This window comes from Aulonocara stuartgranti (assembly GCF_965226115.1).
Source record: "Aulonocara stuartgranti genome assembly, chromosome: 3".
Lineage (NCBI taxonomy): Eukaryota > Metazoa > Chordata > Actinopteri > Cichliformes > Cichlidae > Aulonocara > Aulonocara stuartgranti.
The window spans coordinates 36,137,666-36,163,442 of NC_138941.1; the positions used below are offsets into that span (position 1 = coordinate 36,137,666).

General features: G+C 45.1%; 1 protein-coding gene across 1 annotated transcript; it reads left to right on the forward strand.

Moving 5' to 3' along the window:
* The first annotated feature begins 22,405 nt into the window (after positions 1-22,405).
* On the forward strand, positions 22,406-24,329 carry LOC309692402 (uncharacterized protein). The gene is made up of 6 exons (XM_082510830.1): positions 22,406-22,463; positions 22,558-22,609; positions 23,449-23,546; positions 23,648-23,784; positions 23,868-23,933; positions 24,121-24,329. Exons 2-6 carry the CDS (start codon positions 22,584-22,586, stop codon positions 24,169-24,171), a joined length of 378 nt encoding a protein of 125 aa, XP_082366956.1. The 5' UTR covers positions 22,406-22,463; positions 22,558-22,583; the 3' UTR covers positions 24,172-24,329.
* The last annotated feature ends 1,448 nt before the right edge of the window (positions 24,330-25,777 follow it).

The following is a 25,777-nucleotide window of genomic DNA, read 5'->3' on the forward strand; positions in this document are numbered from 1 at the left end:
CAACCACAACACCAGCCCCAACAACAACAGCCGCAGCCACAACCACAACTGCAGCACCAACAACCACAACAGCCGCACCCACAATCACGACTGCAGCTCCAACAACCACTACACCCGCTCCAACAACCACAACAGCCGCACCCACAACCATGACTGCGGCTCCAACAACCACACCAGCAGCTCCAACAACCACAACTGCAGCTCCAACAACCACAACTGCAGCTCCAACAACCACAACAGCCGCACCCACAACCACGACTGCAGCCACTCCAACAACCACAACAGCAGCTCCAACAACCACAACAGCATCTCCAACAACCACAACAGCCGCTCCAACAACCACAACAGCCGCACCCACAACCACGACTGCAGCTCCAACAACCACAATAGCCGCACCAACAACCACAACACCAGCCCCAACAACAACAGCCGCAGCCACAACCACAACTGCAGCTCCAACAACCACAACAGCCGCACCAACAACCACGACTGCAGCCCCAACAACAGCCGCAGCCACAACCACAACTGCAGCACCAACAACCACAACAGCCGCACCCACAACCACGACTGCGGCTCCAACAACCACTACACCCGCTCCAACAACCACAACAGCCGCACCCACAACCACGACTGCGGCTCCAACAACCACTACACCCGCTCCAACAACCACAACAGCCACACCCACAACCATGACTGCGGCTCCAACAACCACACCAGCAGCTCCAACAACCACAACTGCAGCTCCAACAACCACAACTGCGGCTCCAACAACCACAACAGCCGCACCCACAACCACGACTGCAGCCGCTCCAACAACCACAACAGCCGCAGCAACAACAACAACCGCTCCAACAACCACAACAGCCGCACCCACAACCATGACTGCGGCTCCAACAACCACACCAGCAGCTCCAACAACCACAACTGCAGCTCCAACAACCACAACTGCAGCTCCAACAACCACAACAGCCGCACCAACAACCACAACAGCCGCACCAACAACCACAACTGCAGCTCCAACAACCATGACAGCAGCTCCAACAACCACAACTGCAGCCACAACAACCACGACTGCAGCTCCAACAACCACTACACCCACTCCAACAACCACAACAGCCGCACCAACAACCACAACTGCAGCTCCAACAACCACAACAGCAGCACCAACAACCACAACAGCAGCACCAACAACCACAACAGCCACACCAACAACCACAACTGAAGCTCCAACAACCACTACACCCGCGCCAACAACCACAACAGCCGCACCCACAACCACGAATGCAGCTCCAACAACCACAACAGCCGCACAAACAACCACTACTGAAGCTCCAACAACCACAACTTCAGCTCCAACAACCACGACTGCAGCTCCAACAACCACAACAGCCACACCAACAACCACTACTGCAGCTCCAACAACAACAACAGCCGCACCCACAACCACAACTGCAGCTCCAACAACCACAACAGCAGCCCCAACAACAACAACAGCCGCTACAACAACCACAACAGCCGCACTCACAACCACGACTGCAGCTCCAACAACCACGACTGCAGCTCCAACAACCACTACTGCAGCTCCAACAACCACAACAGCCGCACCAACAACCACAACTGCAGCTCCAACAACCACGACTGGAGCTCCAACAACCACAACGACCGCAGCAACAACCACGACTGCAACTCCAACAACCACAAAAGCAGCAACAACATCCACGACTGCCGCACCAACAACCACGACTGCAGCTCCAACAACCACAACAGCCGCACCAACAACCACAACAGCAGCCCCAACAACAACGACAGCCGCAGCCACAACCACAACTGCAGCACCAACAACCACAACAGCCGCACCCACAACCACAACACCAGCCCCAACAACAACAGCCGCAGCCACAACCACAACTGCAGCACCAACAACCACAACAGCCGCACCCACAACCACGACTGCAGCTCCAACAACCACAACTGCAGCTCCAACAACCACAACAGCCGCACCCACAACCATGACTGCGGCTCCAACAACCACACCAGCAGCTCCAACAACCACAACTGCAGCTCCAACAACCACAACTGCGGCTCCAACAACCACAACAGCCGCACCCACAACCACGACTGCAGCCGCTCCAACAACCACAACAGCCGCACCAACAACAACAACCGCTTCAACAACCACAACAGCCGCACCAACAACCACAACTGCAGCTCCAACAACCACAACAGCAGCACCAACAACCACAACAGCCGCACCCACAACCACGACTGCAGCTCCAACAACCACAACAGCCGCTCCAACAACCACAACAGCCGCACTCACAACCACGAATGCAGCTCCAACAACCACAACTGCAGCTCCAACAACCACGACTGCAGCTCCAACAACCACAACAGCCGCACCCACAACCACGACTGCAGCTCCAACAACCACAACAGCCGCACCAACAACCACTACAACCGCTTCAACAACCACAACAGCCGCACCAACAACCACAACTGCAGCTCCAACAACCACAACAGCAGCACCAACAACCACAACAGCCGCACCCACAACCACGACTGCAGCTCCAACAACCACTACAGCCGCTCCAACAACCACAACAGCCGCACCCACAACCACGACTGCAGCTCCAACAACCACAACAGCCGCACCAACAACCACAACAGCCGCACCCACAACCACAACTGCGGCTCCAACAACCACAACTGCGGCTCCAACAACCACAACAGGCGCACCCACAACCACGACAGCCGCTCCAACAACCACTACAACCGCTCCAACAACCACAACAGTCGCACCAAAAACCACAACAGCAGCCCCAACAACAACAACAGCCGCAGCCACAACCACGACTGCAGCACCAACAACCACAACAGCAGCACCAACAACCACAACAGCCGCACCCACAACCACGACTGCAGCTCCAACAACCACAACAGCCGCACCAACAACCACTACAACCGCTTCAACAACCACAACAGCCGCACCAACAACCACAACTGCAGCTCCAACAACCACAACAGCAGCACCAACAACCACAACAGCCGCACCCACAACCACGACTGCAGCTCCAACAACCACAACAGCCGCTCCAACAACCACAACAGCCGCACTCACAACCACGAATGCAGCTCCAACAACCACAACTGCAGCTCCAACAACCACGACTGCAGCTCCAACAACCACTACTGCAGCTCCAACAACCACAACAGCCGCACCAACAACCACAACTGCAGCTCCAACAACCACGACTGGAGCTCCAACAACCACAACGACCGCAGCAACAACCACGACTGCAACTCCAACAACCACAAAAGCAGCAACAACATCCACGACTGCCGCACCAACAACCACGACTGCAGCTCCAACAACCACAACAGCCGCACCAACAACCACAACAGCAGCCCCAACAACAACGACAGCCGCAGCCACAACCACAACTGCAGCACCAACAACCACAACAGCCGCACCCACAACCACAACACCAGCCCCAACAACAACAGCCGCAGCCACAACCACAACTGCAGCACCAACAACCACAACAGCCGCACCCACAACCACGACTGCAGCTCCAACAACCACAACTGCAGCTCCAACAACCACAACAGCCGCACCCACAACCATGACTGCGGCTCCAACAACCACACCAGCAGCTCCAACAACCACAACTGCAGCTCCAACAACCACAACTGCGGCTCCAACAACCACAACAGCCGCACCCACAACCACGACTGCAGCCGCTCCAACAACCACAACAGCCGCACCAACAACAACAACCGCTTCAACAACCACAACAGCCGCACCAACAACCACAACTGCAGCTCCAACAACCACAACAGCAGCACCAACAACCACAACAGCCGCACCCACAACCACGACTGCAGCTCCAACAACCACAACAGCCGCTCCAACAACCACAACAGCCGCACTCACAACCACGAATGCAGCTCCAACAACCACAACTGCAGCTCCAACAACCACGACTGCAGCTCCAACAACCACAACAGCCGCACCCACAACCACGACTGCAGCTCCAACAACCACAACAGCCGCACCAACAACCACGACTGCAGCTCCAACAACCACTACAGCCGCTCCAACAACCACAACAGCCGCACCCACAACCACGACTGCAGCTCCAACAACCACAACAGCCGCACCAACAACCACAACAGCCGCACCCACAACCACAACTGCGGCTCCAACAACCACAACTGCGGCTCCAACAACCACAACAGGCGCACCCACAACCACGACAGCCGCTCCAACAACCACTACAACCGCTCCAACAACCACAACAGTCGCACCAAAAACCACAACAGCAGCCCCAACAACAACAACAGCCGCAGCCACAACCACGACTGCAGCACCAACAACCACAACAGCAGCACCAACAACCACAACAGCCGCACCCACAACCACGACTGCAGCTCCAACAACCACAACAGCCGCACCAACAACCACTACAACCGCTTCAACAACCACAACAGCCGCACCAACAACCACGACTGCGGCTCCAACAACCACAACAGCAGCACCAACAACCACAACAGCCGCACCAACAACCACTACTGCAGCTCCAACAACCACAAAAGCCACACCCACAACCACAACTGCAGCTCCAACAACCACAACAGTCGCACCAACAACCACAACAGCAGCCCCAACAACAACAACAGCCGCAGCCACAACCACAACTGCAGCACCAACAACCACAACAGCAGCACCAACAACCACAACAGCCGCACCCACAACCACGACTGCAGCTCCAACAACCACAACAGCCGCACCAACAACCACAACAGCCGCACCCACAACCACGACTGCAGCTCCAACAACCACAACTGCGGCTCCAACAACCACAACAGTCGCACCAAAAACCACAACAGCAGCCCCAACAACAACAACAGCCGCAGCCACAACCACGACTGCAGCACCAACAACCACAACAGCAGCACCAACAACCACAACAGCCGCACCCACAACCACGACTGCAGCTCCAACAACCACAACAGCCGCACCAACAACCACTACAACCGCTTCAACAACCACAACAGCCGCACCAACAACCACGACTGCGGCTCCAACAACCACAACAGCAGCACCAACAACCACAACAGCCGCACCAACAACCACTACTGCAGCTCCAACAACCACAAAAGCCACACCCACAACCACAACTGCAGCTCCAACAACCACAACAGCCGCACCAACAACCACAACAGCCGCACCCACAACCACGACTGCAGCTCCAACAACCACTACAACCGCTCCAACAACCACAACAGTCGCACCAACAACCACAACAGCAGCCCCAACAACAACAACAGCCGCAGCCACAACCACAACTGCAGCACCAACAACCACAACAGCCGCTACAACAACATCAACATCCGCACTCACAACCACGACTGCAGCTCCAACAACCACAACAGCCGCACCAACAACCACTACACCCGCTCCAACAACCACAACAGCCGCACCCACAACCATGACTGCAGTTCCAACAACCACAACAGCAGCACCAACAACCACAACAGCAGCAACAACAACCACGACTGCAGCTCCAACAACCACGACTGCAGCTCCAACAACCACTACACCCGCTCCAACAACCACAACAGCCGCACCAACAACCACAAAAGCCGCACCAACAACCACAACTGCAGCTCCAACAACCACGACTGGAGCTCCAACAACCACAACGACCGCAGCAACAACCACGACTGCAGCTCCAACAACCACAAAAGCAGCAACCACATCCACGACTGCCGCACCAACAACCACGACTGCAGCTCCAACAACCACTACTGCAGCTCCAACAACCACTACACCCGCTCCAACAACCACAACAGCCGCACCAACAACCACAACTGCAGTTTCAACAACCACAACAGTAGCACCAACAACCACAACAGCAGCAACTGCAACCACGACTGCAGCTCCAACAACCACTACACCCGCTCCAACAACCACAACAGCTGCACCAACAACCACAACAGCCGCACCCACAACAACGACTGCAGCTCCAAAAACCACAACAGCAGCTCCAGCAACCACAACACCCGCTCCAACAACCACAACAATCACAACAGCCCCACCAACAACCACAACTGCAGCAACAACAACCACGACTGCAGCTCCAACAACCACAACAGCCGCACCAACAACCACAAATGAAGCACCAACAACCACAAATGAAGCTCCAACAACCACAACACCCGCTCAAACAACCACAACAGCCGCACCAACAACCACAATTACAACTCCAACTTCAACAACCACCGCATCAACATCCACAACAGCTGAGGCAACAACCACGACTGCAGCTCCAACAACCACAACAGCAGCACCGACATCCACAACACCCCCACCGACAACCACAACTGCAGCTTCAACAACCACGACTGCAGCTCCACCAACAATCACAACAGCCCCACCAACAACCACAACTGCAGCTTCAACAACCACGACTGCAGCTCCAGCAACCACAACAGCCGCACCAACAACCACAAATGAAGCACCAACAACCACAAATGAAGCTCCAACAACCACAACACCCGCTCCAACAACCACAACACCCGCTCAAACAACCACAACAGCCGCACCAACAACCACAATTACAACTCCAACTTCAACAACCACCGCATCAACATCCACAACAGCTGAGGCAACAACCACGACTGCAGCTCCAACAACCACAACAGCAGCACCGACATCCACAACAGCCGCACTAACAACCACAACTGCAGCTCCAACAACCACGACAGCCGCACCAACAACCTCAACTGCTGCTCCAACAACCACAACTGCATCTCCAGCAACCATAACAGCTGCCCCAACAACCACGACTGCAACTCCAACAACCACAACAGCCGCACCAACACCAGCAACCACAAAAGCCGCACCAACAACCACAACTTCAGCTCCAACAACCACAGCACCTGCTCCAACAACCACAACTACAGCTCCAACATCAACAACCACCGCACCAACAACCATGACTGTGGCGCCAATAACCACGACTGCAGCTCCAACAACCACGAGTGCAGCTCCAGCAAGCACAACTGCCGCACCAACAACCATGACTGCAGCTCCAACCATCACAACAGCAACACTAACAACCACAACCACAGCTCCAACAACCACAACAGCAGCTCTGACAACCATAACAGCCACAACAACAACCACAACTACAGCTCCAACATCAATAACCACCGCACCAACAACCATTACTGCAGCTCCAACAACCAGAACAGCAACACCAACAACCACAACAGCATCTCTGACAAACATAACAGCCGCAACAAAAACCACGACTGCACCTCCAATAGTGACGGCCCCTTCCCCATCAACCACCAAAGCCCCGCCCTCCACCACTGCCCTTCCATTCACCATTACCGCTCCTTCATCAACCACAACAGCAGTTCATAACACAACAATCCCTCCAACAACTGGCAGGGATACAGTAATGAGATATGTCACATTCAGATCACTTCAGAGCAATTTTGAAACAGACTTGTTGAATTCATCATCTGCAGCCTTTATAAGTCGATCTTTAATGATAAAGAGACAGGTCAGTAACTGTTTTTCCCAAAATCCTTTGTGAAATTAATTTCCTCTCAATATTAGGTTAATGCCCTTTTCCAACAATATTTTCATGTTAATTTTTTTTGTTTAACTACATAAGCACCTCTACCATGACCATAATCCTAACACATCAGTCTGTTTCAATACCTACAGAGCTCTTCAATTCAATATAATTTCTGTTTTGTTATTCTTCATTCAAAGGGATGAACTTTCCACACACAAGAAGATGTCTATAATGTTCATACGTATTTCAAATATTTAAAAAAATACAACAGAAAAAATAGTTTTAAGAAAATCTCTTTTGTGTGTGTAGATTCAACCTGTTTACAGTAAGGCCTTCCCCTCTTCCTTTGTCTCCTTGGATGTGGTGAGCTTCAGGTAATTTCCATATTTTGACATATCATGTAGGGCACTGACCTAAAAAGCTAATATTCAAAACAATAACTTGTGTTTCTGCATTTGCAGGAAGGGATCAGTCATCAACACCATGGAACTTCAGTTTGTAAACTTTTCTGTCCCAAACTACACTGAGATTAGGAATGTTTTGATCGGTCAAGCCTCAAATGTGAGCGGCTTTGACATCGAAAGGGCCTCCATCAACATCAGTGACACTGCTCCAACAACAGCCACTCCACCAGAAACAACTGCAACTACAACAACAGTTGCAGCAACTCCAACCACTATCCCAACTACAAAAGCACCAACTGGACCTGTCCAAATTGTTCTGTTTCTACAGTTCCTTGAACCATATGTACCTGATCTCAAAGACCCCAACAGCATTGCATATCAAGATCGCAAAAAACGAGTTGAAGAGACGGTGAGTAATATTTGAACTTAATACAAATTACATGTTGACTGAAACAGTATCAAGAGAACAAATCTAGAAGCAAAAGATAGATGTATTTCAAATCATATATTTTAAATAAGGGTTTTTAGATAATGAAATTTTGAAGTTTCACCTGGTTTAAATTTTCTTTTTGTGTTTATTTTTTGCAGTGTGATAGAATATACAGAGCACAATTTGCTAACTTCATCCGTGCCATTGTGATTGGGTTCAGGTACATGTTTTTTAACTCTGGTTATTTTTCACACACTTATTAAATTTCATTTTGAATGTTAAAAGTGACATGTAACATCTGCCTCACTCTCTTTCATGACACAGATCTGTTATAGTCCAAAAACGAGTGGATAGAACTGAGGCATTGGTGGAGCTTGTGTTCAATCAAACAATTCCCAATGCACAAGTCCCAGAAAATATTACTATTGTTCAAGCTTTAAAAGATGCTATTAACAGTTCCAGCATTAATTTCACCATCCAAATAGTTCCTGAGACAGTATCAGTAACTTCTGGTGAGTATTAGAAAATGCAAACAAAAGTTAGTTTGGTAATTAATCAGTGATAAATAAATTATTTTAGTCTGTACAGAAATATATATTAATCTATTTTTGAAAAATATTTTATAGTTCCTGTCATTGTCACGGACAATTCCACCACACCTCTACCAACCACTGTCCCTTCCACTACTGCTGCACCGACTACTAGTTCCACTACTGCTGCACTGACTACTAGTTCCACTACTGCTTCAGCTACAACTGTTGTACCTACAACTACAGTTTCAAGTGGAGTATCCCACAAGATTAATCCCAGAATTGCTTTCCTCCTGCTGCTGTTGTTATGCCTTCTATCAAGCCAGCAATAGCATCTGTGCTGGTTTCCATGTGAAAGGCCAGCAGAACACGATCTCTTTTAATAACATGAAAAAAATGTAATGTCAGCAGAAATCTGATATGTTATTATTTATAAGGGTTGTTGGGTTTGTTCAGGTGCACTTTAGTTGGACACATCAGAAAGAGTAGCTCTAGTATGTTTTTATCTACATTAAAATATTTTCGGGTGGGAATGACCCTGCCCTGAACAGAATGACACAAACAATTTTAAGCATCCGGTTAATTAAATCACCAATAAAAAAAATTAGCCTGACAATGCATGGGCAAAACATTTAAATATATACTGTGGGTGCCCCGTAACATAGAGGCTTAGTAATTAGTACTATGCAGTGGCCTGAAATTAAGTGAAGTCCAGGTCTTTTGCTTGTAAGTGTATCTTTATCTTCATGTCTGTTAACTATTCCTCTTTCAAATATGAGGCCAAAAGAACATAAATTCTTCTTTTTTTTTCTTCCTTTCATCTTTTTAATATAATTATCGACAGCATTTTTTCATTCTTTACATCCATTCATTGTTTCTAAATGCTTGTAAAATTATATATTTTGAGTTCTATTTCATATATATCATACACAGTATATATCACAAATTACATGTAATAGTGTTAAGAATAGATCTTCAGGTGTCCCAAAACATGCACTGTTACTTTTCTTATTTATACAAATGTATTTTTATAAGTATCTTTATATGTATTCTGTGAAATTTCTTTTAATTTGCACATTTTCTGTAAGAAAAGTCAAAATGACCAGAATACATCTTTATGAGAAATTAACACTGTTAATTAACACTATTTAGGTTTGGGTAAATAAAAAGAAAATCAGGAAACTTTCAAGATGTGCAACAACTGCATGTAAAAAGCTTTAATAAAAACAGAATATTTACAGATTGGTTTCTGTTATGTTGTTTCTTTAAATGAATATTTGCAATAATTTCTCACAACCTGATAGTGTCAGACTCAGATATGTCGGGGGGTCAGCTTGCAAGAGAGAGCCATACCTTTCAAATATGTCCATTGATCCATTCATCCATCCATCCATTTTCTTCCACTTATCTGGGGCCGGGTCGCGGGGATAGCAGCCTTAGCAGAGAAGCCCAGACCTCCCTCTTCCCAGCCACCTCCTCCAGATTGTCTGGGGGAATACCAAGGTGTTCCCAGGCCAGCCGAGAGATATAATCTCTCCAGCCCCACCAACAACCACAACTGCAGCTTCAACAACCACGACTGCAGCTCCAGCAACCACAACAGCCGCACCAACAACCACAAATGAAGCACCAACAACCACAAATGAAGCTCCAACAACCACAACACCCGCTCCAACAACCACAACACCGGCTCCAACAACCACAACACCGGCTCCAACAACCACAACAGCCGCACCAACATCCACAATAACAACTCCAGCTTCAACAACCACCGCACCAACATCCACAACAGCTGAGGCAACAACCACGACTGCAGCTCCAACAACCACAACAGCAGCACCGACAACCACAACATCCGCACTAACAACCACAACTGCAGCTCCAACAACCACGACAGCCGCACCAACAACCTCAACTGCAGCTTCAACAACCACTATACCCGCTCCGACAACCATAACAACAGCACCAACAACCACGACTGCTGCTCCAACAACCACAACTGCATCTCCAGCAACCATAACAGCCGCACCAACACCAACAACCACAAAAGCCGCACCAACAACCACAACTGCAGCTCCAACAACCACAGCACCTGCTCCAACAACCACAACTACAGCTCCAACATCAACAACCACCGCACCAACAACCATGACTGTAGCGCCAATAACCACAACTGCAGCTCCAACAACCACGAGTGCAGTGCAACCACAGCTCGTGACCATAGGTGAGGGTAGGGATACAAATCAACTGGTAAATTGAGAGCTTTGTTTTTACACTTCCCTCTTAACCACGAAGGACTGGTACAGCATCCATATCACTGCAGCCACAGCACGAGTCCACCTGACAATCTCCTGCTCCCTTCTCCCATTACTCGTGAACAAGACCCCGAGATACTTCATCTCCTCCACTTGGGGCAGGAATTCGTGCCTGACCTGGAGTGGGCACTCCACCCTTTTCCACCTGAGGACCATTGCCTAAGATTTGGAGGTGCTGATTGTCATTCCCACAGCTTCACACTCAGCTGTGAACTGTTCAAGTGTGAGCTGGAGGCTATTAAATTCGGTTCTTTGGAATTCTTTTGGCGAAAGAGAAAGACTTCCGACTCAGAGTGGTCAAAGCTCAAAAAATGATCTCTATTGTTCATTTCCGGAAACAGAGAACTGCAGACACGAGCACGCACCCCCAGTTCTAAAGGCATTGCCAGCCAAAATACGTATATATAGTTCTGCTATACGTCACACACAGACACACACAGTTTCATTCAAAACAACTCCTTCTGGTCGGACTAATGTGTGTGTGTGTGTGTGTGTGTGTGTGTGTGTGTGTGTGTGTGTGTGTGTGTGTGTGTTACTTAGTTCTGCTTTTTCTGTCTGATTTCCTGTATTTTATTAATATGCCTCTGCAGCTCTGCACTAAACTTCCTGTTTCTTAACTTCCCCTTACTAAAGCCTCTGTTGCTGGCGACCTGTCACCCTCTGACCTAGTTCTTTCTCACATCTGCCCTTGGTTTATAAAGGCTTCTATTATTAAAATACATAAAACAATCTAATCAGAAAATAAGCACTAAGAATATATATATTTCGTAACAAAGCCATCACCCAATGAAGCCAACAGAACCACATCATCAAAATCAAAAAAGGGTTCTACTCACTCTGGGATTACAGGTGAACCTGGCAGTGTGAGCCCAATGAATAACCGCTGAACGAGCAGAAGTGGGAACTTAGCATAGATTTGGTGGACTGGTACTGGGGCCTGGCTCATTCAGAAGTTTCTGGTGGATGATTTCCTCGATGTCCCACATGAGGGAACCTACTTTGCAGCTGGATGGGAGGATGTTTTATGGCTCTGGTTGGTCAGGGTTGGTGGAGAATTGGGAACAGGTTTGAGTTTTCTGGAACATGGATAAACAGAAATGGAGAAATTAAAGCGGCCAAAAAACAGAGACCAATAGCCTTGGCAAACATTGAGCCTATTGGCAGCTCTCAGGTAAATTACATTTTTGCAATCAGTTCAGATAATTAAATGTTGTTCAGGTTCCTCTAACCAAAGACAACACTCTTTAAAGGCTGGCTTAACTGCTAGCAGTTTACAATCTCCCATATCTTGATGCATGCTCAATCATCCAGGTAAGTAAATCTCCAAAAGTTGATTCTGTTCATCTGGACTTAGCGTTTTCAGTGGGAGAAACATTTTGTTGCTCATCCAAGTGACTTTTTCAGTCTCAGCTGACTGCAGGTTTCCCCAATCTTATAAACAGTACATTGCATAATGACAAACTGGTGATAGCTAGTTTGTCTTTTCCACCACATAGTAGTGGTGGAAAAGACAAACTAGCTATCACCAGTTTTATCACCAGAAGACAAACTGGCTATCACCGATTTGTCTGTCTGTATCTGGAAGTCTCATAGGAGCTCAGTTTGGTCATTCTCAACCGCCAAAAACACGTGTCCCATTTTTACCTCCAGATTTCTTATATGCTATGCCAGTCACTTGGCTATGGTGTTGTATGCCCTTCCTGCTAGCATCTTCCACCCTGCTGTTATGTGCTGGATTGTCTCAGGGGCATTTTTAAACATCTTGCGCCTGGGGTATGTCTGGTGTGGTAGGCTCCTGTCTCAATGGATCTTATTTCTGAACTGCTGATGATTGCTCCATTCCGTATTCAGTATTGATAGCCAGTATTGTCAGTTTATAGCATTGGAAACAGGGCATCTCCTTGGTATATCGTGGACTTAATGGTGACTTGTGCTATTGGCCTGAAGTTGGTTTCAAGTGTTGTTCAACACTTTGAATTCTTGATGAACTTAAGGCTCTGTTGATCTTGTATAATTCCAGGATCCATGAGTGGGGCATCGAGTCATAGGCTTTCTTGTAGTCAATCCAGGCAACGCACAGATGAGTTTAGTCAGTTTAATCTTGCAGTTTATGTGGTACTGAGGCTGTCACGATCCTGGGTCTTTTGACCCAGCTTTTTGGGTTTTGGATTATTCTGATGTTTATGTTTTGTTTAACTTATCTAAGTTAATTTGTTTATTAGTTTTCCCTTGTGTTTTCAACCCCTGTGAAGTCTCCCTTGTACGGTGTAAATTTTAGGACATCGTCAGGTCTCAAGAAAAAAGTTGTCAGGTATCAGACAAAAAAATGTCAGGTCTCAGTTCTCAAAAAAAAGTTGTCAGGTATCAGACAAAAAATTGTTAGGTCTCAGTTCTCAAAAAAAAATTGTCAGGTATCAGACAAAAAATTGTCAGGTCTCAGTTCTCAAAAAAAATTGTCAGGTATCAGACAAAAAATTGTCAGGTCTCAGTTCTCAAAAAGAAAATGTCAGGTATCAGACAAAAAATTGTCAGGTCTCGGTTCTCAAAAAAAAAAGTTGTCAGGTATCAGACAAAAAATTGTCAGGTCTCAGTTCTCAAAAAAAGAAATTGTCAGGTATCAGACAAAAAATTGTCGGGTCTCAGTTCTCAAAAAAAAAAGTTGTCAGGTATCATACAAAAAATTGTCAGGTCTCAGTTCTAGGCGAAATAAAGCAGAAGGAAGCTGAGACTGCCTCTGACTTCCTCGATCGCCTACGCCCAGTCTTCAGACAACATTCAGGTTTAAATTACCAGGAGGAGCCACAAACACCATTTCAGCAACAGCTAAAAAATGCATTTCTGAACGGCCTCCTCCCAAAAGTGAGGGCCCACGTAGAAAAACATTGGGTCACACAAAATACAGGAAGTCTGCCAGATGCACTGCAATATGCTGAACACGCAGTCAAAATACAGAAGCAAAAGGAAAAAGGAGGAGTCTTTGCTGTAGATCCTGTAACAGGATTCGTGGCACTCTCTGCAGAATACAGGAGACATAAACCAGGCCCATACAGAGGAAAGGGAAAGGCAGGAGGAGGGAGAAAAGGAGAGAGAAGAGTGAAAAATACAAGCTGCTACAATTGTGGAAAGGAAGGGCATTTTGCCCGCGAGTGTAGACATAGAAAAAAGGATGACAGTGAGGAAGAGGATGACAGAAATAACAAATGACTAGGAAAAGACACAGAAGCAGAGAGCAATGAAAACACAGACGTGTATAACATAGAGCAATTGCTTTTGGGCTCTGAACATAAACCAACTGTAATTATATACGTAAATGGGCAGCCAATGACGATGCTCTGCGACACTGGAGCATGCAAAACTGTACTGATTAAAAAACCACCAAAAGTGAAATTCTCTAATGATACTCTGATAGTTAAGTCAGCATCAGGACATGTCAGTACTAAATCACTGACTGAGCCTCTACTCTTATCTCATGAAGACAGCGGCCGCAGCTGTAAAAACCAATGCATATATGACCCATCTTGCCCAGTTAATCTTCTAGGGAGAGATGCACTAGAGAGGCTGGAAATAGGAGTCTTGCCAGGACCAGAGGGCATGTATGCAAAGCTAATGTTAAACGAGAAACAAAGTCCAGCAGATTATCAGATTAATGTGTGTAAAGGACTCGGAGAGCCTCACTACTACTGGACATTAGACCTGCCCTCACTAGAGCCTTTACAACACATAGCAAATCGATATCTGCCAACTCATTCAACACGACAGGACTACACTCAGTATCACAACACATTGAGGTTCAAACAGAGTCCAGGTCCTAATCCCGTGTATGACCAAGAGGTACATAAGCTAGGCCCACAAAAGCTGACATTACAACACCTATATGTCACCCAAAGTGGTAATGCAGTGTGCTCTGTGCTGCAGCCTGAGGCAGTACAACGAGGAAACAGGATGCCAAATCCACATGTGTCAGTAGCACACAATGACAGCACTGAGTGGAAAGATTTAGGCCGCGTTCTCGCCCAAGTTGAAAGAGACAGATATGAAAAGACTAAAGACACGCATGAGGGATGGCTCCAAGGTCGCAGAACAGGATGCATGAGATACACATTAGGGTGGGTAATTACTACCCACCCAGCCACATACATGACTGACAGCACTGATTTGCATGTGCAGGAAGATAGTGAAAACTGACACGTACTCTCATTGGAACTACACCCAGAACTACAAGAATTGCCCACAACACTATGGTCCACAGGATCGACAGATGTAGGATTAATTAAAGGAGCAGATCCTGTTGTAGTAAAAACTACTACAACCTACAGGCCAGTTAAACCACAATATCCCTTGACGGCAGAAGCAAAAGCAGGGATCAGGCCAGTAATTGCAGATATGGAAAAAGCAGGCATTTTAGTGAAAACAACTGAAATAACCTGTAACACTCCAATTTTTCCAGTGAAAAAAGCAAACACAGGAAAATATCGCTTAGTGCATGACCTCAGAGCAATAAATGAAATAACTGAACAAATCCCACCTGTGGTAGCAAATCCACACACAATCTTAAATCAAGTGACACAAAAAGAACAATGGTTCTCAGTCATAGATCTGTCAAACGCGTTTTTCTCTGTGCCGCTACACCCAGACTCACAAAATCTGTTTGGTTTCACTTTTGATAACAAAAAGTATACTTATACAAGACTGCCACAGGGTTTTCAGAACAGTCCCACCCTGTATGCAGAGGCATTAAAGAAATCTATGTCACTATGCACGCTCCCTGCCACAGGGCAATTTCTTCTGTACGTTGATGACATTCTCGTCACGGGAGATACACGAGACAACTGCAGAAAAAACACCATGACTGTGCTGAAACATTTAGCAGAGCAGGGCCATAAAGTCTCACAGCACAAGTTACAGCTGTGGAGCCAAGAGGTCACATACCTTGGCCACAAACTCACAGGAGAGGGAAGAACACTGTTAGACAGCAGAAAGCTAGCAGTACAGAATGCTCCAAAGCCTCTCATAAAACAACAAATGATGAGTTATTTAGGTCTCTGCAATTTTTGCAGATGCTGGATACCTGAATATGCTCTGCTAGCTCAACCTTTGCAAAACATAATTTATGGAAAAAATCTAGCACTGAAAGATAAAATAGAATGGACACCAGAAGCAGAAAAAGCATTTAATGATCTAAAACTTGCACTGCAGACGCGCACAGTTTTGGCATTGCCAGACTATGAAAAACCTTTTTACTTGCATGTAGACGGAGGTGCAGGCTACATGAAGGCCGTTCTAACACAAGCCTTTGGGGAAAAGAAACGCCCTCTTGCATTTTATTCGTGTAAGCTAGATTCAGTGGCCTCAGGACTGCCCTCGTGCGTGCAGGCATGCGCAGCTGCAGCAGAGGCAGTTAAGAAATCAGCTGACATCGTCTTAGGACACACATTGATCGTCAAAGTTCCCCACGCTGTAACCTCCATCTTACTGCAGGCGAACTTGTCTTATCTCACACATGCAAGACAGCTCTCATACGTAGGCATCTTGTTATCACAGTCACACATTACAATCGAGAAGTGTGGTCAGCTAAATCCCAGCACACTTCTCCCCACATCAGAAGATGGTGAAAAACACTGCTGTATGGAAAAGCTAGATGAAGAAACAAAGCCACGAGCCGACATATATAGCACACCACAGCCAACTTTCACTGACATTTTTGTAGATGGATCAGCTTCTAAAAATAGCTTAGGTCGCAACTGCGTCGGTTATGCAGTAACCACAGTAGACACAGTTCTGGAAGCAAGACCTTTAACTTCCTCTAACTCTGCACAAAGTGCAGAACTTACAGCTGTTGTGAGAGCATGTAAGTTGAATGCAGGAAAAAGCATAAACATACACACAGACAGTCAGTATGTTTTTGCAGCAGTACATCATTTCGCAAAGATTTGGCATAACAGAGGTATGGTCACTTCTACTGGAAATCCAGTACAGCATTCACACCTTTTAAAAGAACTGCTAGAAGTGATAACATTGCCAAAAAAATTAGCATTGTGCAAATGTGCCGCACACCAAAAAGATAACTCAGAAGTTACTAAAGGCAACAACTTTGCAGACCAAGCCGCAAAGAAGGCAGCACAGCAACATATACAAACCTTAATGTCTGAAACATCAACGTTAATACCACTTGATGTACTTAAAGATGAACAGAAAGCTGCATCTATCACAGAACAAAAAAAATGGTTAAAGTGTGGAGCACAGCTACAAAATGACCTAATGACCTGTAATGGCAAACCAATACTGCCAAAATCTCTACATAAGACAGCAGCATTAGTGACACATGGCTTAACGCATTTGTCAACGGGTGGAATGATGAATGTCCTCTCTAAACACTTCTACACTCAAAATTTTGAAAATTCAGCAAAAGAATTCATCAGAACATGCATGATTTGCCAAAGACATAATGCACAGGGAAACCTTAGACCAAAAAGAGGTCATTTCCCCACACCACCTCACCCTTTCCATACAATCCACATGGATTTCATTGAACTTAACGAATGCCAAGCATCAAAATATGCTCTAGTAATTATAGATGTGTTTTCAAAATGGCCAGAAATCTATCCAGTAAAAAGAGCAGACGCAATATCAGTGGCAAAGTGTTTATGCAATCACTTCATCCCCACATATGGCATTCCCAGTCTGATAAGGTCAGACAATGGAACACATTTTGTTAATGACATCATCAGCAAAGTCTCTGAAGCTCTAGGATTTAGCATCAAACATCACTGTGCATATCACCCACGAAGTGCAGGACTAGTGGAAAGAACTAATGGCACAATAAAACAGAGATTAATAAAATGCATGGAAGAAACAGGAAGACCCTGGCCCGAATGTTTAGGTTTGGTAAAGATGTGGATGAGAATAACACAAGGTTCTCAGAAACTTACACCTTTTGAAATCATCCACGGGAGAGCGTTTCCATTGCCAATTACTAGTGAGCCTATTAACAAATCAATAAGGGAAACTACCCTAGCAGAATGGATGACTAAGCTGTTTGAAAATAAAGAGATTGTGTTAAACAACCAACTGCCGAGTGATATCTCTCCAGTGTCTTGCAGGTTGCAACCAGGTGATTGGATCCTGATCAAAGTACTCCAGAGAAAGAATTGGAGTTCACCAAGGTGGGAGGGCCCATACCAAGTCCTACTTACCACACCCACCGCCTGCAAAATAGCAGAAAGACCATCTTGGATCCACCAAAGCCACTGTAAAAAAGTGAGTGACAATCCAGACGCTTAGACGCCGGCTCCCCTGGCTTCTAGGTGATCTATTGGTGAAGGGAAGGGCTGATTGGGTATATCCCGCCCTTTTTTTACTTCTCGCCAATAGTCTACTCACCAGAGGTCTAGGTGTGCCTGGTCATCATGAAGACACTTGTCCTCCTAGTGGCCAGCATTGCGCTCCTAGTGAGCCTACTAACACTCACCCAGATGAGAGGAAATAAACAACACCACCTGCAAAAAAGATGGACACATGACAATTCGCATCTGCGTGACCTGAACCAAGACCATAACCACCCATGGATGAACAACGCGTGGTATAGATATGTGTATGATAGAACACGCACCGACAACAGCACGGAATGCTATGTATGTTCACATATGCCAACAACAGCCGTACACGCAACAATATATGGAAAGGCACCTGAACTTGACGAAGTGATGTGTGTGTTCAACAAAGCAACAACTGGCAATTGCACACGCAGAGATTTGATGGCAACAGGACTGACCCTAAAAGGTCAAAGCACAAAGAAAGAAGACCTAATTCCATGGTGTAGTGACACAGACGTCAAACGTGTCACGAAACCACTTTCACAACGACGGATCCTAATTGAACAGACAACCCCTTGTGCCTACAATCTGACGAACTGGAACTACACCTGCAACGAAAAACATTGGGTAAACGTCAAAGCCAACAACACAAAAAACAAATCATTCGCCATAGTTTTGCCGCCGGACATACAGCACCCAATGTGTTTCAACTTCTCCGATGGAAACAGGAAACTTGGACGAAACCGCAACTGCACACAGACACTTGACCTGACCCAATCCAAAGGAATACACACCTTCAAAAATGGAACTTTCTGGGTCCAGGGAGCCGCTTGGGCCTGCGGGCCTAAAACCTACTTCATGCTCCCACCGAACTCCACCGGTCTGTGTGCACCAGTACTAATTTCAGACCACACCTTCAAGATCACAGCAGAGACACACACGTCAAGAGCAAAACGTGAAGTTGCTGAAGTCACTGAAGTAATGCCACATGACTCAATCTATGGATCAGATGTGCCCAAGAACTTCAAACTATGGACTGATGGTCAGAAAGTCCTCCACTCCTTGTTCCCTTGGGTGGGAGCTGGGAAAAACATGCTGAGGATCGAGACACTTGACTATCGATTTGGACTGTTCCTAAATGCTTCAATGAAAATCAACAAAGCGCAAAATGAAGAAATCGACGCAATACGCATTGTAGTGATGCAACACAGAGTCGCACTAGACATGATTCTAGCTGAAAAAGGAGGTTTGTGTGTATTGTTTGACACTACATGTTGTACATACATCCCAGACAACATACACTCACAAAACATGACCGACGCTTTGAACACCTTGAGAAAGATTAAAGATGCTGAACAACAAGACTATGTCACAAGCACTGATGATTGGTTGACATGGTTACTAGGTGGTTCATGGAAGTCCCTACTGATTAAAGGACTTGTTGGAATTGCATTTTTGCTTTTACTGTTATGTGTTTTCACAACATGTGTAGTACCCTGTCTGAAGAAAATGGTGTCAAACATGGTAACAACTTCTATCAATGCTTATGTGATGATGTCTCAAATGGAAGAAATTTTGAAAGATGATCCATACAGTAATGTTTAGTTTAATTGAACACAGGACTGTTTTATGACGTTCAAACCGAAAATGTTTAGACAAGAGGTTATGAACTGACAAAAATAACAGTACTGTCATGTGAGAAATCTAAACAACAGGAGGGAATGTCAGAGTATTTTTGCTTTTAAAGGTTTTATTATTCATATAATAATCAGCTAAGAGTGTTTATATTTCTGTTCTGTACTCAACCAGCTGCATATTTTAATTGCTGGCTCCCTACTTTATAACGGAAACTGCTTGCCTTCACATTATCAGTCTTTGCCTTCACATTGTCACTGTTTGCCTTCACACTAGCAGGAAACCGCCACCCACGAGTAAGAAACAACCTTGTAGAGAACACGAAGTTTTTTGATAAACCACACCTGTTTTCTTGACAAGATAAGGATGATATTTCCTTTTTTGTATGCTTCATGATGTGTATAAATAAAGCCAGACTGCACCAAGGAGGTGTGTGAGTCTCTCCCTGAGTCTCTCACCCGTGCACGTTTAAAACTGCTCTAAGTGTCTGAGTGATATTTCATTGCATCTGAGTACTTTGATAATGGAATATCTTTAACATTACTGTACAGGGAGTGCAGAATTATTAGGCAAATGAGTATTTTGTCCACATCATCCTCTTCATGCATGTTGTCTTACTTCAAGCTGTATAGGCTCGAAAGCCTACTACCAATTAAGCATATTAGGTGATGTGCATCTCTGTAATGAGAAGGGGTGTGGTCTAATGACATCAACACCCTATATCAGGTGTGCATAATTATTAGGCAACGTCCTTTCCTTTGGCAAAATGGGTCAAAAGAAGGACTTGACAGGCACAGAAAAGTCAAAAATAGTGAGATATCTTGCAGAGGGATGCAGCAGTCTCAAAATTGCAAAGCTTCTGAAGCGTGATCATCGAACAATCAAGCGTTTCATTCAAAATAGTCAACAGGGTCGCAAGAAGCGTGTGGAAAAACCAAGGCGCAAAATAACTGCCCATGACCTGAGAAAAGTCAAGCGTGCAGCTGCCAAGATGCCACTTGCCACCAGTTTGGCCATATTTCAGAGCTGCAACATCACTGGAGTGCCCAAAAGCACAAGGTGTGCAATACTCAGAGACATGGCCAAGGTAAGAAAGGCTGAAAGACGACCACCACTGAACAAGACACACAAGCTGAAACGTCAAGACTGGGCCAAGAAATATCTCAAGACTGATTTTTCTAAGGTTTTATGGACTGATGAAATGAGAGTGAGTCTTGATGGGCCAGATGGATGGGCCCGTGGCTGGATTGGTAAAGGGCAGAGAGCTCCAGTCCGACTCAGACGCCAGCAAGGTGGAGGTGGAGTACTGGTTTGGGCTGGTATCATCAAAGATGAGCTTGTGGGGCCTTTTCGGGTTGAGGATGGAGTCAAGCTCAACTCCCAGTCCTACTGCCAGTTTCTGGAACACACCTTCTTCAAGCAGTGGTACAGGAAGAAATCTGCATCCTTCAAGAAAAACATGATTTTCATGCAGGACAATGCTCCATCACACGCGTCCAAGTACTCCACAGCGTGGCTGGCAAGAAAGGGTATAAAAGAAGAAAAACTAATGACATGGCCTCCTTGTTCACCTGATCTGAACCCCATTGAGAACCTGTGGTCCATCATCAAATGTGAGATTTACAAGGAGGGAAAACAGTACACCTCTCTGAACAGTGTCTGGGAGGCTGTGGTTGCTGCTGCACGCAATGTTGATGGTGAACAGATCAAAACACTGACAGAATCCATGGATGGCAGGCTTTTGAGTGTCCTTGCAAAGAAAGGTGGCTATATTGGTCGCTGATTTGTTTTTGTTTTGTTTTTGAATGTCAGAAATGTATATTTGTGAATGTGGAGATGTTATATTGGTTTCACTGGTAAAAATAAATAATTGAAATGGGTATATATTTGTTTTTTGTTAAGTTTCCTAATAATTATGTACAGTAATAGTCACCTGCACACACAGATATCCCCCTAAAATAGCTCAAACTAAAAACAAACTAAAAACTACTTCCAAAAACATTCAGCTTTGATATTAATGAGTTTTTTGGGTTCATTGAGAACATGGTTGTTGTTCAATAATAAAATTATTCCTCAAAAATACAACTTGCCTAATAATTCTGCACTCCCTGTAGAGACGATGTTGCTAATATAATGAGGTATATGGATGCAAGCGGTCTACAGAGGAGATCTCCTAGAAAAAAAAAATTCCCCGTCGGAATTACATCAGCCGTGGTCCAAATGACACATGGCACATTGATGGTATTTATTTTATCTTTTCAATTAACCTTCCAAACATGTTTTGATGGTACTTCTGTTGAAACAAATTGTAATTATTATTTGTTGTTTCATATAGGCAATGATAAACTGAAGTTCTTTGGAATGCGGATACATTTGGGGATTGATGGGTAGGTTTGAATATGGCATTCGCTACTTAATTTATTATATTCAGTGATAGTACAAAGTTGCTTCAAGATAAGGATGTGCGGTAAACTGAGGTGTTATCTCTCCTGAGTAGTCTAGGGCAGGGATGGGCAAGTCCAGGCCTCGAGGGCCGGTGTCCTGCAGGTTTTAGATGTGTCCTTGATCCACAGCTGATTCAAATGGCTAAATTACCCTCACAACATGTTTTGTAGTTCTCCAGAGGTCTGGTAATGAACTAATCATTTTATTCAAGTGTGTTTACCCAGGGTGATATCTAAAACATGCAGGACACTGGCCCTCGAGGTCTGGAGTTGGCCAAGCCTGGTCTAAGGGACCGAGATAAAGTATGAATAGTGAAGGAGGATTCAAGATGGCGGTTTTTAAAAGGCTTATTTCCTGCTAGTCTTAAAGTTCCATTTCAGACTGGCAGTTAATTTCAGGGAGGGCCAAGACCAACACAACAAACAAAACATCCCTGATATAAAGTAAACAGAATTTAACTCCAAAGAAAATAAAATGTACAATTTACGATAACCTACCTAACCAACACATAAACGGGAGAATACAAGGGATTACAAAACAAAAGGCAGCTCTCCCCTCGCGTCAGTTTGAACACAGTCAGGAGTCACATTCAATTCCAAAGGCATGTAAGTCTACACAACTATGGCAGTCAAAATGGCCGGAGGAACCAGAAACAACGCCTAGACATAATACAATGGAAAACCAGCATACTCTTGGGGAATGTAACAAAAACCAAACATAGTGCCAAAACATGATTAAATCATATGTACAAGTGGCCACTTTTCTGTTTCTTTCTTTTCAGATTTTCCAGGAAGGTTCTATGGCTAAAGGTGGGCACATCCAACCGCAAACAAAACTTTGTGGCCAGATATTTCTTTGAGGCTGTTCAAGAACAGGGTGGTATGCAATATACTAAAAAATGGGGGGTTAAAAAAGATTACATTTTGTTAATAAATTTATTTTTTCATCATTCACTAATTATCTTCAGTTTGTGTCTTTAGGCTGTCCTCAAATGATTCGGGGGGACAGAGGAAAGGAGAACCTTGTTGTGGGTCAAATGCAGATGGCATTTCACATGCGAGATCTTGGGAATCAGGCATGGAGGTGCTTCAGAATGGGGACATCAGTGCACAACCAGGTATGTCTTTAAGCTGGTAAATGACTATTTCTAAAGTAACAACCTGACAACAAAACTGATAATGTCATGCTTCTGTTGTTTAGAGAGCTGAATGTTTCAACAGTATTTTAAAGCGGACATGGATTAAGAAATTGCTGACAACATTTGAGGTAAAGCAAATCTTTCACCTGTAAAACCTATTAACAAAGACTAGCCATCAAAATTTCGTTAAACATACGATGGATTAGTTTATCTGAAAACACAAGGCCAGAATCTGTGTTTATGTACATCTGTACCTTTTCACTAATGAAATTCTCACCTTCACAACTTATGTCTTTTTCAAAACAACATGCGTAGGCCATGATGGAGTCTGGGATCCTTGAACTGGACAATCCTGTGCACATGTAAGTCAATATTTTTAGACATGAAAAATAATCAAGCAGCAGTATGAAAGTATGTGGTCTAGGAATGCCTTTGTTTTTTGAGTACTGATTAAAATTTAGCTTTTACTTATTCTACCTCAAAGAAGCAGATGAACATATTAATTTTTTAATTCTCCTTTTTCATAGCAACTGATTGCAGTACTCACACTTGCCACTGCTTCAAAGAGACTTAAAAACGGAGCAAACAGTTTGGAACACCCATGACATCCGCAAGCAACGCAATGCACCTGGTCCATTTGGGAAACCCGACCTTCTGTTTACCTCACCACCTCCTGGTATGTCATTTGAAAGCCTGTGGGTTTTTTGTTTTTTTGTTTTGTTTTTTAACTTTCATTAGTTTACTTTTACTTTGATATAGCACTCTTCACAGGATAAAAACTAGGGGTGGGTTTTTATAATCGATTCATCGATTAAAATCGATTCTGGCTTGGATAACGTAAAATCGATTCATTAAAATCCTGAATCGATTTTTTTAATATAAATTTATTTTGCCCGAAATGCCAGAATCTCTGGTGACATCTCACAAAATTTCAAGAACCACCAAACAGCTAAGACAGTAAATGAGAGCAGGTACACGGATTCTGCACAAAGACTTAAACACACAGCGTGACCCGCAGATCAGAATCAGTTAGATGTCGCCTTTTTCACGGTCGGGGCTGAAAGCCGACAGCTCGCTGATTCTGATCTGTCGGCGGGTCCGCGCTTTGTGTTCACACCCTTTATGAGCCGATTCTAAAGCTGTTAGTTTGATCTCTCTCCAAACAATATTGACCGAACCAGCAGCAAAAGAAGATCCAAACTACGCTTCACATAAACATCGCCATGAATTCACTCTGACTTTTACTGTTTTGCTTCCACCGCAATGCACAGCTCTCTCTCTCTCTCTCTCTCTCTCTCTCTCTCTCTCTCCCTCCCTCCCTCCCTCTCTCTCTCTCTCTCTCTCTCTCCCTCCCTCCCTCCCTCCCTCTCTCTCTCTCTCTCTCCCTCTCTCTCTCTGTACTTCAAGAACAGTTTCCCTTTTGTCATTATTCGCTTGCTTGTTACGCACCAGTCTACTGTTGCTTACAGCGCTGTCGGCCGCTGTTTTTTTCCCTTTTACATTCTTACGAAAAGAAAACCTCATTTCTGCTGTTCAATACTGAACAAATTTAAACTTTTTAAAATTATTCAAAATGCAAAACGCTTAGCTGTGTCTCTAATAAAACCGCTGTAACTTCAGAGGTAATGTTCATATGTTGATTAATGGTTTTCTTTCGTTTTTGATGTACTGCAGAATATTTTTATAAAATCCCAGGCCAGGAAAATCACCTTCATGTTTTTCTGTGTTTTATCTTCAGGTACTTTGACACAAAGGCATCTGCTGTGACGCTCACACCTTTGATAAAGTCTTGCGTGTGTCAGCTTCCTTTTTATTGATACAAAAATATGTAAATGTACTTATCTGAATTATAATATTTCTGACTGTCAAAATTTCCCAGATTTAAATTGAATTGAATTAAATCGAATCGTGGATCGAATCGATTCGGGACCTCGTGAATCGGAATCAAATCGATTCTAGAAATCAGTGACGA

Excerpts from the sequence above, each read along its gene's own strand:
- LOC309692402 (XM_082510830.1), top strand. The coding sequence starts at position 22,584 with ATGCGGATACATTTGGGGATTGATGG. Across the intron at positions 23,785-23,867 it reads GGACATCAGTGCACAACCAG|AGAGCTGAATGTTTCAACAG; the intron begins GTATGTCTTTAA and ends TCTGTTGTTTAG. Across the intron at positions 23,934-24,120 it reads AATTGCTGACAACATTTGAG|GCCATGATGGAGTCTGGGAT; the intron begins GTAAAGCAAATC and ends CAACATGCGTAG.